Below are 18953 nucleotides of genomic sequence, written 5' to 3'. Positions count from 1 at the left end.
AATCATTTTGAACAATAATAGGTTCCGTTTGGAATGATTTCCAAACCTTGATTCCCACATTTCAATATGACGTTTGGATAGGTATTTGAAATTAATTTTTCATAATTCTGTAGAAAACTCTGTTTGAGAGGGTAATTTTCAAATTTTTTTTTTTGAAATTTGGCCTAACCGATCGTCCCACTGGACGTCCGGCCGATTGACCAAAACAGTGCAATTTTTTTTTTTGATATGTTAATTTTTATATATTCAAAAAAAATATTTTAAAATTTTTTTATGTGCTTTAATAGAATTTTGAGTTGTATGTTTAATTATGAGTTATAAGTTTTTGTATCAAATATTATATGTCACATCAAAATTTTTTCACTCAATTCAAAACTCTTTTACCAAACAATTTTCTACACTCAAATCATAATTTCAAAACTCACAAACACAAAATACAACTCCTACTCTCAAATCATAATTAGAAAACACTACCAAATGAACTTGCATTATAATGGAATCATATTTGTTGACAATCCATTATCCATCCTCCATACTCATACTGACACCTCGGTCCAGCTTTATTCTGCCGAACTTTTAAATGGAAGATTCAAACAGTAATCTCTGAATCACGAGTAATTTTTGTATATCAAAACCATCTCCGGTTAATTTGAAAACAGTTTACTTTCGAAATCATTTTTCTCTTAGCCTACAAAGGTTTTGCTTTTAATAAAGAACAAAGGATTAGAGAATTGGGAAATAAAAAGCAAACGACATTGGGCAAAAACAGTGCCTAGATAAGTAGAACTCTATACAGAATACAGACGAAAATTACACTACAGAAAATATTTCATCCGGTCATCTCTCCTCATGGCATTGTATACCTCTTGAACCTGGAAATGCACAATAAAACCCTAGTCAGCAATACTTCTCGAGTCTGGCACATAAAAAATGAGTATCCCAAAAGTCTTCAACTATATGCACAAAATAAATAAATAAATAATATGCTTGCAGAATTTTTAGGCATAATTTGTGACAAGAATGATGTGACAATGACATTATTGAAAATGCAAGTCATCTTGATGGGTTTTTTGCTTTAAAGTGATAAAATCATAACTTGGCACATCATTTTGTATAAATTTTTTATTTGTATAGTACTACTCATATGCAAATCTAGACACCATGCATGAATAGGCAAAACAGAGCTCTGTTCACAACATGAATCCCTAATTGTTGAAAAACTGTAGTACTTGAAGAAATTATAATGGATAAGAAATTGGGAAACCGTATACATTCATTATGGAATTGCATGGCATCGTGTGTGTATGTGTGTGTGTGTGTCAGTGAGACAGAGAGAGACCTGCTCACTAGAAATGACTCGAACAGGCCCAATGTTTACCGATACATACTTTCCCCTTGAAGATAATTTATGCTTCACCTGGCCCTGTTATTAAACAAAATAAGCATAGTGCATTAGATTACAATACAAAAATACTGGCTACAATGAGCAAGTGCCCAGCCTAGTGGTCAGGCTTTGATTCCCTGCCCGTTTGGACAGAAAAACAAGATATATGAATAAACAGTTTCGACAGAAGAATTTTTTTTTTATAACTGCATAGCATTCTATTCATATAATGATAAGGAAATAAGACTCCAGAAAATCCTCCCCCCTCCAAAAATATTTACAAACCCAAAATAATATTAAATCACCATTAGCAATTCACTGCGGTAAATATAATCTTCCAAACATCAAGTGTTTTCATTATGCAGTCAATTTAGAGCGCACCATTGCAAAGGAAACATTAAAACAATAATCTGTGCTCTCATATCAACCTTGACCACCACCCCTTCAGGCTATGTTTCGATTTTGGATTTGTGAAGGGAAAAGAAAAGAGAAGGAAAAAGTGAATTTAGTAGAAACAAAATTTTTATCACTCTTTCTCCCCCCCCCCCCCCCCCCCCCCCCACCAAAAAAAATCCAAATCTCTCCACAAATTAAAGATCCAAACACAACCTGAGGATTTAGTGCCATTGGCAATTACTAGTGTAGGAAAAAGTTATCAAAGAATACTACTTAAGCCTACTGGCAAAAGATTACTGCCACTTTAAGATCATTACGAAGTTAGATTTATAAAATGCTTTGCCATGAGCGGCTCACGAACATCAGAAATTTTCTGGCCATCATAGTTTACCAGCCTAAAAATGGTTGTGCCTAAATACCTCAAATAATTTTCTGTCCATCATCAAAATTTCTCAATTTATTGTCCATGGACTATATGATTAACTACTCCTGTTCAACATATGATTAACTACTCATGTCCAACAATTACTAAAATTACCAAAATACCTCAAATAAAGACTCAAAATATTCTGAAACTTCATTGCATGATGCACTAAACGTGCTCCATGCTACAATTTTTATTTTGTTTAGAGTCTTTCGACTAACGATATTTACGTTGTGCAAAGCAGCATGTTCTGATTCTAGTTTCACATGGGGTCCTTCTAATACCGAAACAATACCATATAGTAGCATAAAGCATTAGTTAAGAGATACAATGTATTATGAGGAATCAATTAACCAAGGCATCAACATTTCTTTCCTATTCTAATTTCTTGCTTCAATTTTTTTCTTTATCACTCTTACATATCATGTTAAAATCCACCCACTACACCACTACCACCTCACCTACTCCACTAAACCTAACCCACTACACCACTATCACCTCCACTTCACCTACTCCACTAAACCTAACCCACTATACCACTACCACCTCACCTACTCCACTAAACCTAACCCACTACACCACTACCACCTCCACTTCACCTACTCGACCTACCACCTACTACCACCTACTCTTCTATATATAGGAATCATTGTAACAAATCAATATATCAATCAATAATAATACATACAATTTATTCTCTCTCTTTCTCTATACATTATTTCTTACATGGTATCAGAGCTAGTTTAAAACCTAGTATTTTCGCTTCCCCGGCGGGCGGCAACCTCACCTTAGCCGCCCGCCGGACCTCAACCTATTCCGCTGATAAAATCAACAAAGATTTGTGCAACTGTAGTCATGTGTGAGGCTGATGGAGAAGAATTCTTCACCTCATATGACGAGACAGTCTGGAACTGAAAACACTGCAACATTCTGCTCTGGAATTCTGCAGCAGCTAGATTATAGCTTGGTTGAGTGCCAAGCTTTGGTTCTTCCACCCACTCTTGAACTTGCCCAACAAAGTGTGAAGGTTCATGCTTGTGTTGGAGGGACTAGTGTGCGCGAAGATCAGCGCATTCTCTCCAGTGGGGTTCATGTTGTTGTTGGTACTCCTGGTCGTGTGTTTGACATGTTGCGGAGACAATCACTTCGCCCTGTTTACATCAAAATGTTTGTCTTGGATGAAGCTGATGAAATGCTGTCACGAGGTTTTTAAAAATCAGATCTATGATATTTTCCAGTTGCTGCCACCCAAAATCCAGGTTGGGGTGTTCTCAGTTGCTGCCACCCAAAATCCAGGTTGGGGTGTTCTCTGCCACAATGCCACCAGAGGCTCTTGAAATCACCAGGAAATTCATGAATAAGCCTGGAAAGAGAAAAAGCTCATGCTAGGATTTGCGAAGTGATTCGCTGCAGGAATTTTGGCTTTGGATGAAACCCTTACCATACTCCACTCATTCTCTCCAACTGTTCTAACTTTTTATTTTTATTATTATTATTATTATATCAAATAATCAATGCACTCATGTTCCCCACTAACAGTGTCCACTTTTGACCCAAACCATTTTCAATCCATCATTTCTCCTTCACCTTTTGCACCCCACTCACCGACTCTCTCTCCACTTTATCACATGGGTTTGTCCCTCTCTCTCCTCCATTTGATTTCAAAAATCACTTATTTTTATTTATTTTTTCCAAGTCACTTTTCCTCTTTTTTAAATACCCCACTTTATTTTGAAACAATCGCACTGATGTTTTTCATATAATCCATCTATAAATATTTTTTATCTATTTTCTTTCTCCCTTGTTTTCTTTCATTTTATTTTTATTTTTTCAACAAAACACTCCCAAAAAAAAAAAAAAACAAAAAAAAAAAACAACATTTTACAAACTTGTCATTTCTTCATGCCGGGGATCAACCCCGATCAGCATTTTACACCATAAAAAAAAATAAAAAAAATAAAAATAAAAAATAAAAAATAAAAAAAAAACACAAAACAAAACAAAACACAACCAACACAAACCGGAACAGTGGGATTTTTCTTCTCGCCTATTCCGCCGGTCTTTTCTTCTTGCCTCCGTCCTGGGCGGTCCTTGACGGTGTTGCCTCCGTGCTTCCTCGACCACCAAGCAAGTTGCCTCCTCCCTGCTCCTCCACTGCAGCATATGGTGGACCTCCAAATCGGAACATCACGGTGGCCTTCCGCTTCAGCTCCTTGTTTTCTGCCTTTAGCACACTTATCTCTGCTCGCGCATCCTTATACATGCGTTGGAGCAGAGCCAGTTGGGCGTTTAGCTGCTGCACCTCATTTGTTCTACTTTGCAGCCGGTGCGACAAGTTTGTGACCGCCGTCATGGTCTCCACACATGACTTGAGAGTATACTGATTGGCCTTAATATCAGTTTGCACCGCCATTTTTTGCTCCACCGACCGCATCGGAAAGTTCAACGGAGCAAAATCAGAGGTGTTTGGTTGAGGTTCACGGGCCACCGCACCAGTTATCTCTCTTGTTGACTCGTTGAGGTCTGGAAAGAGAGTGAGCAGACTACGGGACGAAGAGGCCATTTTCTGGGCAACCGAGTATTACAGAGTGTTTCAAGATTTGCAGCTCTTAGAGACACTCTCTCAGCAAAAGGAACTATCTCTCTCAGCAACACGAAGAGTTTTTTTTCAGAGTTTTTTAGCGGGTTTTCTGCCTCAGCCTCAGCCTCAGCCTCCGCTTCGATTTATAAAGACCTTGACGAAGAGGCAGACACGCGCATCATGAGCCGCTCGGCGCTCGCCGACAACTTAGCACGCCTTTTGATGGCACGCCTTTTTATGGATTGGGCACGCCTTTTGATGGCACGCCTTTTTATGGATTGGGCACGCCTTTTGATGGCACGCCTTTTGAAAGATTGGGCACACCTTTTGAGGGTGCGACTTTTTAGGGGTCCGACAAGACTCTGTAAACTGTCCCGACATTTGATTCCGGTTAGCTTTTCCAAGGGTCCGACAAGACTCTGTAAACTGTCCCGACATTGATTCCGGTTAGTTTCTACAAGGGTCCAGCAAGACTCTGTAAACTGTCACAACATTGTCTGCTACAACGGTCCGACATGACCCCATAAACTGTCTTCTACATCGGTCTGACACCGCCATCCAGTGTCCTCTACACCGTTATGACACCCCCATACAGTGTCCTCTACAACGTTATGACACCACCATCCAGTGTCTTCACCAATGGTCTGACACGACCATACAGTGTCTCCTATCCTTTTTTATTTTTATGTATTTTCTTGTTTTGTTACTCTCTCCAAACTCAAGTTGGTTAGCTCCTATCCCCCTTGAGTTTGCGGGGGGCTGTTAAAATCCACCCACTACACCACTACCACCTCACCTACTCCACTAAACCTAACCCACTACACCACTATCACCTCCACTTCACCTACTCCACTAAACCTAACCCACTATACCACTACCACCTCACCTACTCCACTAAACCTAACCCACTACACCACTATCACCTCCACTTCACCTACTCGACCTACCACCTACTACCACCTACTCTTCTATATATAGGAATCATTGTAACAAATCAATATATCAATCAATAATAATACATACAATTTATTCTCTCTCTTTCTCTATACATTATTTCTTACATATCATAACTTGTCCCACTGAGTGATGGGGATTGAAAAGACATCATTAATAAATAGAAAATTATATGAATTTTACTATAATTAGAAATAATGGTTTAATAGGATTTTTATTGCTTTATTAGTAGTTTCCAATTCCTTGATTTCCTATTCCTAGGTTTCCTTATTAGATATATATATAGGCTTCATGTAAACGTTCTAGGGTAGACTTGGTATGAGTTTTGAATAACTGATATTGAGATATTGATTGGTATTGGGATTGGGATTGGGATTGAGATTGGTTCCCTATTTTCTCTTCTTTGCTTTGTTGGTGCTACATCACTGAGTTTCACGTCTAGAAAGCTAATGAAATCACATCATATCTACTTCAGGCACCAATTAGCTAATTGTTCAAAACTCACCTAAACACATGAAGGTCTCCAATTTAATTTGCGAAATCCATGCTGTCCTATCCAATATACCATAAATCACAATGCTAGTATGCGTTATCGTACTTCATTTGAGACAGGCAGCTTTGTGACCCTTTGCTCTTTCTTTAAGTCAAACTGTATACAGAAGATTCACAGTTTGAATAATTTTCTCAGGAGATGGGGAATTAAAAGAAAAAAATATAGGTTAATTATCATTCATATGTCCCTGTTTAATATTCTGTGTTATATCCTATTCACTCTCCCAAATAATGGTATCCTATTTAATATTCTAATCCGTCCGTCCATCTTACAATTTTTTATGGGTTTCAGCCTCTGCCAACAAGATACTTCTAATCCAACATTGAGAGTAAAATTATGAATGAAAAACAAAATAGTACATTACAGTGTGTAGCTAAAACCAAACTATGAGAGCCACAAAATTTCCATAGCCAATCTTTAATTAATTTGCCTTTCATGTATCAATCCGTCAACCCATAAACAACTCTAGTTATGAATTGATTTCAGCAAACAAAAGGGATACTTACCTGTGGGATTGGCTGCTGAAGCACAGATTCAACAGCAACAACCATAGCTTGCACAAAATCATCACCTCCAGTTCCAATCGCCGTAAACCCTCTCACTGTTGGGTAAGAGTTCACCTGAATAGTCAAAATTAGACATTGAACAGGCATTATTGATATCATGTAGTCCAAACCCAATATCTGATAAATATACTTCTATTTATGGTTTGATATTTACAAACACCTGGATGCAATTAGATGCACGTGCCATAGGTCAAAACCATAATAAATAAAATTGTACGGACTGGCACAAAGGTGTAATCTTCAAAGAAGAAAATGCAATTCCAATGCTAAAAAGGCACATAAGCAATTTCTGATAAGGCAGTGGAAATTAGTAAAGCATATGACACTACACGACACTATACCTTTTGATCCAGTGCAAGCCATTCATTTGTAGAATCATCAGTCACTGTACCTCCAATAACAACATTTGTCGTTTGTCCAACCCGTCCCTCTGTCTTTGATACTTCTGAATCCATATCAATAGTAAGTCTACACTGATGAATAAATACTTTGTTCTACAAACAGCAACCTATAATCAATAAAATTAACAATCACATAATACTAAAGTGATATAGCTAAAAATCATGGTCCACTGCTCTTCAGGTGACAAAAGACCAAAAAAAAATTGTGACGAATTGTGAAAGATTAGAAAAAGCCTTAAATTCCCTGAACCCTGGCAGCTCATCAATACTTAATGGATTTACAAACCCCTATGCCAATTTTAATTGGGCCTTGCTAACAAATACCTATGAGACACATTTTATTGATATCAAAATACTTTTTACAGAATGCAAAACATTTTTTCGCCTATTTCCAAGACATTTTTCACCCTAATCCCAATACTAAACAACACCCCCAAGGGCACTCATTAGATTTGCTTTAACACTAGTTCCACAGAGAGTAATTCAAATGGACCCTTCATACATACTATCAGAGAAAAATACAGAGAATTCGGCAGTGCCATCAAACCACCCAACATTCAACACTAACATTTTGGGACAATTGGCTGTTTTAATCTTTGCAAGTTGTGCAAATTATACATGCACTGCATACACACACATACCAAACTAAATTTCATAGATAATTTAGGAACAGAATACAAAAATTTGATGCTACACAAGTGTTTACATAGGCATATCATGAATTCATGAAAATTCAAAGGACAGAATTAGAAATACAGACCTGAAATGGCCTTGAGAACAGCTTCTTGAGGGGGACCTTGGTCATGGTCTTCTGGAGATGACGATTGGGTTTCGTTGTGAGAGCAATTGAGACGTTGGGTTTGTCGAGCAAATTGGAAATCTCGAACCCTACCAATTCTACAACCACAATTCAAGGTGGGTATTGAGGATTTGTGGGTAATGAATGGTATACAAGAAAAGGATGGACGATTACAAGGCAAAGGTCGCCACGGCTCCGTCAAGAACACCGTTCTGAATACAGTCCTGCACGCCATTCTTTCTGATCCTTTGATTTTTCTGACTCGTGTTCAACTCATATATTGCATACAAATGAAATAACAATCACATCCATCTCTTGGATTAAACTTTTCCCCGGAAAAAGGAGGAAAATTTTGGCCCGTTTTTCTTTTTCACATTTCCAGTGATATGGGCACACCACTTATTTCTATGAGCAAGAAGGGCATACTGTTCTCAATAGCTTGTAAAGACCAAGTTACCCTTCATATTTTGCAACAATAATGAGATCATAGTTTTTGTTTTTGTTTTGTTTTTTCTTATAATGAGATCGTTGTTGTTTCTGTTTTCAATTCTAAAAAATAGTCACAATTTCTAAAAATTGAACTTAATTATGAGTTTTTTCATAATAATAAAGATTTTTATACAAAAATGTTAAATTAATGGGTTGATTATGAAATGTCTTATCTCTCCGTTTATATGAAAAGTGCAATAGGGAAGTAATAAGAAGATAATACCATCGCACTACAATTGTAGTTCAAACTATGAAGTCGAGTAAGTGTTTGTCATGCTATCGTGTAATTAACTGACCAATTGCCAAGTGTCTTTCTCAAGTGAATCAAAAGGATTTGACGTTATCAAGTAGCCCACAAGTGATGATCCATGTCTTCACAAGCCATGTGGCCTATCCCCACTAGAAAGGGAGCAATGAACACTTATTTGATGATCAGTTGTAAAACTATTTGTAATCGCGCTATGTAACTTGAATTGGAAGCCCCCGAGCGGCTCGAATATTTTTGCCCAATTGCCTAGACTTGAGTGAAACCACGTTCATCTCTCTTCTATATTTTTGAAATACCTCACAGTTCTGCTCTCTCTCTCTCTCTCTCAAACCGCTGACCGCTGACAATCTCTCGCTCAGCACAACCAACCGATGACGATCTTTCACTCAACGCCGCTGATGTTCTCTCTCTCTCTTACTCACCGTCGACGATCTCCCTCGCGCACCGATGAAAAGAAACGATCTCTTTCTCAAATCACTGATCGCAGGCGAGAGTAAACACGAACCAAGAAGATAGATTTTGCTTGAATTAGTTGAAAATATTTTAATTTTTTGCTTGAATCAGTTGTAAATATTTTGATTTGGGACTGAACATAGATTTCCTCTTCTTCTTCTTCTTCTTCTTCTTTTTTTATTTATGAATTTGGGATTGTTGATTTTTATGAGATAGTTTTGATTAAAAATTTGGGAACTTGATGGTTGTCAACGATGGTCTGTCATGAAGAAACGGAATAGAGAAAGATAATAGAGAGAGAAAGAAGACAAAGCTTTTTTCAGAAAAAGAAAAGAGAGAGATCAACACAAAAAAAATGTTTGATACCCATTTCTATTTTTCTTGATTCTTTTCTTCGGTTGGTTGCTTAGAATCTCACAATCTTCTTGGAGGATTTCTGATTACGTTGCTCTGTTTTTTTATTGTTGTACTGGGTTGCTCTATTTTTTTTCTTTTCTTTTCTTTTTTTTTGGTTGATTCTTCATTGTTGTTGATGCTTCGTTGTTGTTGTTAACTGTTTTGTTGATGCTTCATTGTTGAAACTTATTTGTCTTCAAATCATTTTTCTAACACAACAGAGCACTTATTTTGTATTTTCCTTTACTTTGCCAAAACATGAATGCCTCATTGTTGAAACTAATAGAGCACTTCTTTTGTATTTTTCTTTGCTTTGCCAAAACATGAATGGTTTTGGAGTCAGAGAAAAAGAGAAATAGAGAGGAGAGAGAAAAGGCCATAGGCGTGACTCACGAAGGTGAGATAGCCTGCCAATAAATTCAGGTCATTCGAGCTCCTTTTAACTTAGTCATCAATGTTTATCTCCTGAGTAGACTCTACTGATTTGATTCCTTTTTTTTTTTTTTTTTTTTTTTTTTTTTTTTTTTTTTTTTTTTTTTAAAGATAAGTAGTGATTTGATTCTTATACAGGATATTTGTGAAGATCTATCAATATAAGTATTTTCCATCCATAAGAATTGATGGAAAAAAAAAAGTAAATAAGTTTTTTAGATTTTCTTTTGAAATTGGAATCAATATAATTGTTACATGTCGTAATTTGGACTTGATATTAGTATTAGATTATCAAGAATATAACTAGTAATAGTATTTCTTCAATAATTTTGTTTTAACTTAAAAAAATTGTAAAATCTCTGAATATGCAATTTATATAACACAAAATATAAATAGTTAGCCATACACATTTTTTATTCTTACTCACAATAAATATAGACCCCACATCATCACCTGACATGTGATTTACTTTTATTGCAAGTAGGTAGTAAGAAATATTATAAAAGAGTGTGTGATGGTAATCTTACTAAAATATAAAATTTTGATTTGCTAGAAAGACATTAATTTCTCTCCATAATTAAAAAAAAAGAAAAAAAAAACAAACAAACAAGCATTTTCAAAATAGGATTTCAAAAAATAAGTTAATTTCTTAAATAGTTTGAAAAAATGGTCAATTCTCTAAATTGATTTTTTTTTAGAATATTAAAAAAAAAAAAAACCTAGCTCTCGTGGGTAATATTGTAACTTTACGAAAATCGGCAGGGCGAAAGGGAGGAGGGTCAATAACACCTTTCTCAGGGTAGTTCTGCTGCAACTTCAGTCATAAAAGATTGGTAGTCTAGTCCATTCAGATCATATTTTGAAACCAGAACTTCCAGAAATTCACCCATACGACACCGTTCCAATGGTCAGACTACTATATTTGGTGATCTGACGAGCACCTGATTACCGTCACTGCAAACTTTGCTCATATGGAACGACGACACCGAAACCCTAGCAAAAACCCTAATTTGATCATCGTCAGCTCATCCCTTCAAATCCTCAATTAATTCTTGAAAATGTACGGATCTGAAGTAGCCACAGCCGATGATTCAGAGAGAACCGCTTTCAGGAAGGCAGAGAAGAAATACAAGCTCTATTACGATCACAACTTCAAATCTTCAAAAAAGTAAAGATTTTTAGCCCCTTTTTTTTCATCTTAATTTTGTGTGATTCTACATATATACATTGCAAATAATCCATGTATGTGTTGTTGTGTTTATATTTAGGAAAAAACAACCCAGAGCAGTAGATTTATCTGAGGTTGTTGATTTCAAATCCATCGAAGACTCATTCAATCGAAAGGAGGACCTTCCTCCAGGAACATTATTGTTTCCATGTGATTTTGATCGGCCCATTTTTTGCTTGCAAAGTCGCCCAGGTATTGTGTGCATTTATGGTTTTGCTGATTTTCAATTTTGTTTTGTTTGATATTTTTATTTTAATCATATGCATGAAGATGAACTGTTGCGAATGTAACGAAAGCAATTTGTTTTGTGTTGATTGTTGGTACACTCTTGGTATGAGCTAAATGGAACTGTGATCGAATTAAAAAAATTGGAGTGTTGTTATGTTATTGTCATATATAGTGGGATTTTAGGAATGTAGATTGATTTTGCTATGCTTTTCTGGAACTCTGAACTCGTGTTGCATAATTTGAAATTTATACATCGGGTTTTAGTTGAACAATTTAACATTACTTTGTTGTTTATCAGATTTTAACATTACGTCAATTAGGTTTCAAACTTTGCACCCAATAGTTAAATTTGATAGATTTATTCAGCAGAGTCCAATCTTACGAAGTTCCCTTTCCATTGCCAAAAATTTCACTGTTTTTACAACTAGCTTCTCAATTTGGTTTTACGAACTTAGTTATGTTGTTCTGATCCAATGCAGGGTTTTATTTCATTCCTGGGGCAATTGGTATTGAGGAGCAATGCCACTGGATACGGGAGAGCTTAACAAGTTTCCCACAGCCTCCTAATAGAACGAACCATAATGCAATTTACGGGCCTATAAATGACTTATTTATTGCAGCTAGAGAAAGAAAAATTTTAGTTGAGGAGGATAGTTCCTACACAGATGAGGGTTCTGAGTTTAATTCTTTTGTCAGTCATGTTGATGGTCCTAGATGGAAATTTTGTAAGGAACCTGGTGTATCATCAACAGGAAATATGTTGAAATCGATACCAGCATCTGGTTTGCTGCAGAAGTTACGGTGGAGTACTCTTGGACTGCAATTTGACTGGTCCAAGGTGATTGCTAATTTCATATTGTTCTTTTTCAGTTTTTATCTCAAATTGAGTACTATGGCCTTTATTTCTTTCAATACTAGCAACCCATTTGGACCATGATTGGTATTGCTTCAAGCTATGAGGTCACCACTGTGAATTTCTATATCGTTTGATGTCTATTGAACTTTCATAAGATATTTGCACCAACTATCTGTTTTGACCTGTGTCCCGTGTAAGTTTTTTCATCAATTGGCTTGAATTACAATTCTAATACATATGTCATATTGCACATCTTTGTTTAATTGGCCTGAACAACGGTCATCAATTTATTTTGAACATTGTTTCATTGTAGTTCTGTGAGATACACTCGTCAGTAATATCTGAAGTAACTTTCTTACATGTTTGTACAGCGGAATTACAATGTATGTCTTCCACACAACAAGATCCCCGATGCTCTTTGCCAATTGGCTAAAAAGATGGCAGCACCTGCAATGCCAGGTGGGGAAGAATTTCGCCCAGAAGCTGCAATAGTGAATTACTTCGGGTTAGGTACTCTTCAGTCATAGCTATCGTTTGAATGTTGTGTTTGGTTTTAAAGTAGATTATGAGAATTTGTGTGTGTGTGTAGTTAATTTTTTTTCCTGAGAATTTAGTTATTGAGATGTCAGAAGGAAATAGCTCATAAACTCAACAAGCCTAATTATTTAGTAAAAAATGTTTGTGCACTGCTCATGCCAGGTGATACACTTGGGGGCCACCTTGATGACATGGAAGCAGATTGGACTAAACCTATTGTTAGCATCAGGTATCATGCTATTCATTATACGCTCACATTCACACACATGCACACACTTCCAATAGACGGAGCTAAAGACATTATATTGGGCTCTGAAATTTCTATTTTCTTTCAGTTTGGGCTGTAAAGCTGTTTTCCTTCTTGGAGGGAAGTCTAGGCAGGATCCGCCAGTGGCAATGTTCCTTCGAAGTGGTGATATTGTGCTAATGGCTGGAGAAGCGAGGGAATGCTTTCATGGTCAGTTTTATAATCATAGTCTCTGTTTTGTGTAAGCAAGTCACAGTTTTTATGTATGATCTATTTTGTGATCTATGCCTTCAACATTTTGCCATTCAGTGAATCCAATGATTTTGTACAGACCAGTATTCTTTCCAAACCAACTGATCCGTCTGCTTGGTTCGTTAATTTTGCAGGTGTGCCCAGGATCTTCACGGATGAAGAAAAAGCCGAAATCAACCCTCTTGAGCTGCAATTCTCACAGCAAAATGATCTTTGTTTATTGGAATACATTAGAACTTCAAGGATTAACATCAATGTCAGACAAGTTTTTTAGTTGTATTTCTTTCTCATCCAAATTTTGAAATTTGATTTTGTATTCTTAAAAAAAAAATATAAGAAGTTAATAAAGATAATGTTCATTCTTATTATCTCCAGACTCCAGGACATATCTTGCTTGGGCTTCACTGTAATTTCTGTTGCTGTTATTTTTCAAGAGGGCTGGTGGGTCCCACTATTTTTTAAACATAGAAGGAGTCTTACAGAATATTTTTTATATTAGGTTGAGAAATTCAATCCTTGTGCTATATTGTCTTGTTAAATGTATTGTTCACATGCCAAAAATAGTAGGGTAATATTCAACACTTTTTTTTCCTTCAATTTTTGACCAATCAATAAGACAATTGCTAAACACCAGAGAAAAGTCCACTCCTACTCACTTTGAACATCAGGGTACCCTATTTTATTCACATTCTAAATGACCAACATGTGACGGAATAGACATATAAAAATTTGAACATAATTATGTAAAAGATTTGTGTGTATTTGGTGTAAGAAAATGACAAAAAAGTAGATCATAAAACACTATTAATGCATTTTTTATTGAAATTAATACACATTTTAATGTTTTCACAAATTTTCAAGACAGTTTTTTTTTTTTTAAACAATACTTTAATGATTCCTTTTAATATTTGTTTTAAAATATCACTATTATTTCACTCTAATAAAAAAAAATTATTTGTAGCTTTTTCTTTTTTTTTAAAAAAAAAAATTTAATGTGAAATTACAACGAATTGAACCGGATTTATAAAAGAATTTTATTATATACGCCTTATATTATATGTATCTTTAGTTATGTTAAATTTTTTATTTAGTTAAGACTACTTTTTTTTTAATTATGATATTCTTTATAAATTTTAATTATAATTTTTTTATGTTTAGTTATAAGTTTTTTATATTTTTAATTATAATTAAAAAAATATAAAATTATATTATTTTCTTTATAATTCGTATTTATATGATATATTAAGAGATTTAGACCGTCGTCGTCGGTGAAGTTGAAAGGCGGCTTTGTTTGGGGCGGCGATCCGCGTGCTTTTGCTGTGCAAAATAGTCAAATTCTTAGACCATCTTTTCTAGCCCCAACTTGAATTTTCTAAATTTCGATGGGCTCAAATATGAATCAGAACCCAAATTTCACTTCATCTCTCACCATTGGATCAAACACCTTTTCCTCTCTCAACTCAATCATCACCACTCATAACATACAAACAACAACTTTGTAATAATCACATTAAAAACTCATATTTTTCACCTTAAATGTTTGGGATTTGCATATTTAGGTCAAGTGTGACATACTTAAAAAAAAAATAAAAAGTCAAAAAATCACTATTCTATTTAAATCACATCATCTTATTTAAGTTACATTACCTCTCTAATACATCACTTCAAACCCAACTCAAACCCAACCCATATTTCATAAAAAGTCAAAAAGTATACTTATTTAGATCATCCCAAACAACTCCTTAGTATTTTTTTCACTTTTTATAAATAAAAAAATAGATAAAAAATCTTAAAAATAATGTGATCTAAATAAGTGCTTTTATTTCATGCCCAAATAACCTAGACACCTTAATTTAATTGTAACTCATCAAAGTTTCTTACAAATATTTTTTTAAAAAAATTTATGTTAAAGTATTTAGTATAATTTGTGTTTATATTTTCTAAAGTGAAATAACTTAAATAAGTTTTAAAAAATGATTATCAAGTTAGAAATGCTATTTTTATATTGTGATCATTACAGTTGGGAAAAAATTGCTAGGTTGGGTAAAAATTGCTAGCTTGAATGTGACTTAAGGGTACTTGCACCTCTAAATTTTTAGAAAAATGTTTGAGGGTTATAAAAATAGTGGCTTAAATGACTCAAAATTGTCAAAACGACGTCGTTTTGGCAGGTTTTGATCACAAAACGACGTCGTTTTGACAGTTTTAAGCCATTTAAGCCACTGTTTTTGTGGCTCTCTACCATTGCTCAAATTTTTAACAAAGGTTTAGAATTCCAATTTATTGAGAAGGGTTCAATGCTAAATTGTACTAATTACTGTACTAGAGCTTCTCCAATGGTCCAGTAAAAGTCTTGTTATTGTCTACGCACACCAAAAACAAAAAACATAAACTTACTTTTTTAGGTCGGTAACGTTTACGTTTTTTTATTTATGTTTATAAAAATTTTATAAATTAGTTTTTGTTTATTTTTAGAAAAACATAAATTATAAACGCGTTTAGTTTGAATAAAATGTTTAAATTTTTTTAAAAACATAAACTAAAAAATATGCTTGTTCAGACCTAAAATATTTATATTTATTTTTATTATTTTTGACAATGGGATCACACAAATTATAATTGAAAAAAAGTTAATTAAAAAAATTAATTGGAAAAAAAGTTAATTAAAAAAATAATTGAAAAAAAATTAATTGGGAAAAAAAATTATTTGAAAAAAAAATTAATTAAAAAAAATTATTTGAAAAAAAAATAATTAATTGAAAAAAAATTATTTAAAAAAAAAATTGAAAATTGAAAACGTAAACTCATTTCTTGAGTTTACATTTTTTTCTCAAATTTATAAATTGAGACAATCACTTATAAACTAAAAAAATTATCAAACAAGTTTTTATAACAGCTTTAAAATTTTTGTAAATATAAATCGAAAACTGAAAACGAAATGGTTACCAAATAGACCCTTAACTTTTTTAATGGTTAGCTAAATCATGAGTTATATTTTAGCATAGCTATATCTAAATTTTGATAATTTTCTTTTAAACATTCTCATGATGGGATCCCTCACATATAGCATTTTTATTTGATAATATATGAGAAAAATAGAAAAAATAATATTTGTAGCAACACTATTAAAATATGATACTGATGGGCACCCAAGAAGGCTCAGCTGGCTCAGGACCCAGCTTACGGCCTAGGTGTTAACGTCCAATAAGTTTAAGAAATCAATGCTCACTCAAGACCAATAGCATCCAAACACTTGTTAGACAGGGAATCAACCATGTAAAGCAGACAAAGATCCTGCAAAGTTATTGCACCCACACATCAGTCATTTAATGAGGTCACTGTAGCATTAAATGCGGCAAGACCCCTCACGTCGAAGTATGTAGAATCACCATGAACGATAAAAACTAGACCATAGACTTTCGGCCAACAAGACATCTTAAAATGGACAAGGAAATGATGAGTAAAGGATATAAGGAAACTTTCGAGATGCGTTAGAGGTTAAGTCTTCACCCATTCGCTTCTCTTTCTCTCTCTTTTCAAAATCAATCTATCCTGACCTAACTTGATTGTCAGAGTGTCCGTCGAAGGTCTATCTTCCCCTTTGAACCTTTTTGCAGGCACGCTTCGAGGACACCAAGGCCAGCATACCCGTTGGAAGCGTGGATCAGTCCAACCCATCTTCCATTGAAGCTATTGCATTATCAATTGGTGCCGTTTGTGAGAAATCTCCTCTGGTCGACAATTGTGTTCATTGTCATCAGTGGGAACCCCGTTAACACCCATTTCCTACATTAGGGTAGATGGTCACGACCAGGTCCATGGCTTTACAACATAATGCTGGTAACCTGGAAGCCGAGTCCTCCAACCCAAATTACCCATCTCTATATTTCGCAGAACTCACTAATAGCATCAATTGGTTGATCGAACAAAACCAAGCCATGATCAACACTTTGCTCCAGCACCACTTACTTATCCCTTATCCACCACCGCAAATAGTCCCCCCTAACCCGGAACAAACCCACAATCATCACCAATTCCCTTCACATGTGTCCCAAGGAATATTCCCTCCCTTTGTTCCACAGCTTCAACCGTCAAACCTCGATGATCTACGCGCCCCTTCTCCAGGCTCGCAGCTCCATCAGGAAGGGCCACCGTTGTTTCATAACCACCCGTCACTGCACTACACCACCATCCATGAAGGCTAGGCAAGCAGTGTTCAACCCTCAACTCATGCCTGTGGAGATAATGCTCCTGTTTAGGACGAAGAATTACGGGCCATGAAGCTTCAGTTACAAGGGGTCTTGCAGGATATGCAGCATAAACTTTCTTCCACCGCCAATTCCCCTCTTATCGCTTGTATTAGAGATAAAGCTCTACCCTCTAAATTCAAAATGCCATTGATTGACACCTTCGATGGTACCACCAATCTCTTCCCAGCTACTGCTTGCAAGGTCACCCATGTCTTTTGTTGCCCTGAAGCCTTGTAGCATGAAAAAAATTCATCCACCGTCATCGTTTCTTCTCCAGTTGCCTGTGGCCACGCGATCGCACAGGCAAAGATAATCTTCCACGGGTTCGGCATTAGTTGTCCTGGGGCCACCTCCAAACGATTCAGCACGTTGACCACTAGCTGGGGGAGGGGTAGCTTCAGACCCCTCCGCAGCTCTTCTACGTACAATGAGAACTTCATCGGCTGTGCATCCAACGCCCTCACCTTCACTGCTGGCAATCTCAACTCTACATCTGCCAGAATTTGGTATCTACTCCGCAACTCCTCCAGATCCTCTGCTGTTAGCATGCATTTCTCTGCCTTGGTATGCTAGTGATCAGGCGCCACTTGGCTAATTGGCTGGGCCACCGAGATGATTGTCTCCAGTAGGGGCCGCTCCTTGCCCCCTTTTCGTAAGCCTTTCCACTCTATATTGTTCTGTTAATGCCTCTCCGTCATCCTTTCTTAATGCATCCGATGTCATGGCTGGTGCTTTGTCTTGTGCCATCTCCTTTGTGTTTTTGTATATTACTTCGGTTACGAGGGCGAGGAAGTTTGCGATGTGAAAAATGAGAGAATCCACCAAAGTGAAAGAGCTAAAGTCTGGAATACAATGATTTTTCGCAATAAGGTAAGTAAATCACACCAGTCTGAATGCCCAGGGTTTGCTTGTGTTCCAAGGATTACGGTTAAAATTTTCCATTTAGAAAAATTTCAGCAAGTTAAAATCCTTGCCTTTCCTACGTCAACTTCTATACAACCCTTTCACTTCCTACTACCGCTTCATATCCTTAACCAGTGGCCTAGATTGCCCCACGTGTACAGCCTTGATCCCCCGTCCATTCCACTTCACATCATCACGCGCTTTTCTATCCCTCGAGCCTCGTGCACCATAAATGCCTTCCTCAACGGTCGATCTCTTTCAAGGTCCACCACCATGTAGGTCAGTTACCACGTAGGTCGATCACCTCCCTCAACGGTCGATCCCTTCAGCGATCGACCCCCACGCCGGTTGGCCGT

The 18953-nt window shown here is 36.0% G+C and overlaps 2 protein-coding genes across 6 annotated transcripts; one reads left to right on the top strand and one right to left on the bottom strand.

The window, feature by feature from the left end:
- Window positions 1–597: 597 nt before the first annotated feature.
- On the bottom strand, window positions 598–8522 carry LOC114293942 (phosphoribosylformylglycinamidine synthase). Of its 5 annotated transcripts, none has more exons than XR_014331073.1 (6): window positions 8020–8436; window positions 7200–7300; window positions 6799–6912; window positions 6245–6388; window positions 1340–1423; window positions 598–872 (listed from the first exon to the last, which is right to left on the bottom strand). XR_014331073.1 is itself a non-coding variant. In XM_028238063.2 (5 exons), exons 2-5 carry the CDS (start codon window positions 7311–7313, stop codon window positions 816–818), a joined length of 369 nt encoding a protein of 122 aa, XP_028093864.2. In that variant the 5' UTR covers window positions 7314–7366; window positions 8020–8522; the 3' UTR covers window positions 598–815. The 5 variants fall into 5 exon arrangements, 3 of the variants coding, with proteins under 3 accessions (XP_028093864.2, XP_028093842.2, XP_028093853.2); XR_003640303.2 differs by having other exon boundaries at window positions 7200–7303; window positions 8020–8435; XM_028238063.2 differs by lacking the exon at window positions 6245–6388 and having other exon boundaries at window positions 7200–7366; window positions 8020–8522.
- Window positions 8523–10908: 2386 nt separating this feature from the next.
- LOC114293512 (oxidoreductase, 2OG-Fe(II) oxygenase family protein) lies at window positions 10909–13812 on the top strand. The gene is made up of 7 exons (XM_028237590.2): window positions 10909–11264; window positions 11365–11516; window positions 12032–12390; window positions 12780–12918; window positions 13108–13174; window positions 13281–13402; window positions 13579–13812. Exons 1-7 carry the CDS (start codon window positions 11155–11157, stop codon window positions 13716–13718), a joined length of 1089 nt encoding a protein of 362 aa, XP_028093391.2. The 5' UTR covers window positions 10909–11154; the 3' UTR covers window positions 13719–13812.
- Window positions 13813–18953: the final 5141 nt, after the last annotated feature.

This window comes from Camellia sinensis, chromosome 5 (assembly GCF_055761805.1).
Source record: "Camellia sinensis isolate YWXY chromosome 5, ASM5576180v1, whole genome shotgun sequence".
Classification (NCBI taxonomy): Eukaryota; Viridiplantae; Streptophyta; class Magnoliopsida; order Ericales; family Theaceae; genus Camellia; species Camellia sinensis.
Note: the sequence above shows the minus strand (reverse complement) of the source record. Positions and strands in the feature narration are given on the sequence as shown.

Coding starts and splice junctions, on each gene's coding strand:
- LOC114293942 (XM_028238041.2), bottom strand. CDS start 8,293: ATGGCGTGCAGGACTGTATTCAGAACGGTGTTCTTGACGGAGCCGTGG. Junction 6,913..7,199: donor GGCTTGCACTGGATCAAAAG/GTATAGTGTCGT, acceptor TTGACTATTCAG/GTGAACTCTTACCCAACAGT. Junction 1,424..6,798: donor TTCAGCAGCCAATCCCACAG/GTAAGTATCCCT, acceptor GTTTAATAACAG/GGCCAGGTGAAGCATAAATT.
- LOC114293512 (XM_028237590.2), top strand. CDS start 11,155: ATGTACGGATCTGAAGTAGCCACAGCCGATGATTCAGAGAGAACCGCT. Junction 12,391..12,779: donor TGCAATTTGACTGGTCCAAG/GTGATTGCTAAT, acceptor ATGTTTGTACAG/CGGAATTACAATGTATGTCT. Junction 12,919..13,107: donor AGTGAATTACTTCGGGTTAG/GTACTCTTCAGT, acceptor TGCTCATGCCAG/GTGATACACTTGGGGGCCAC.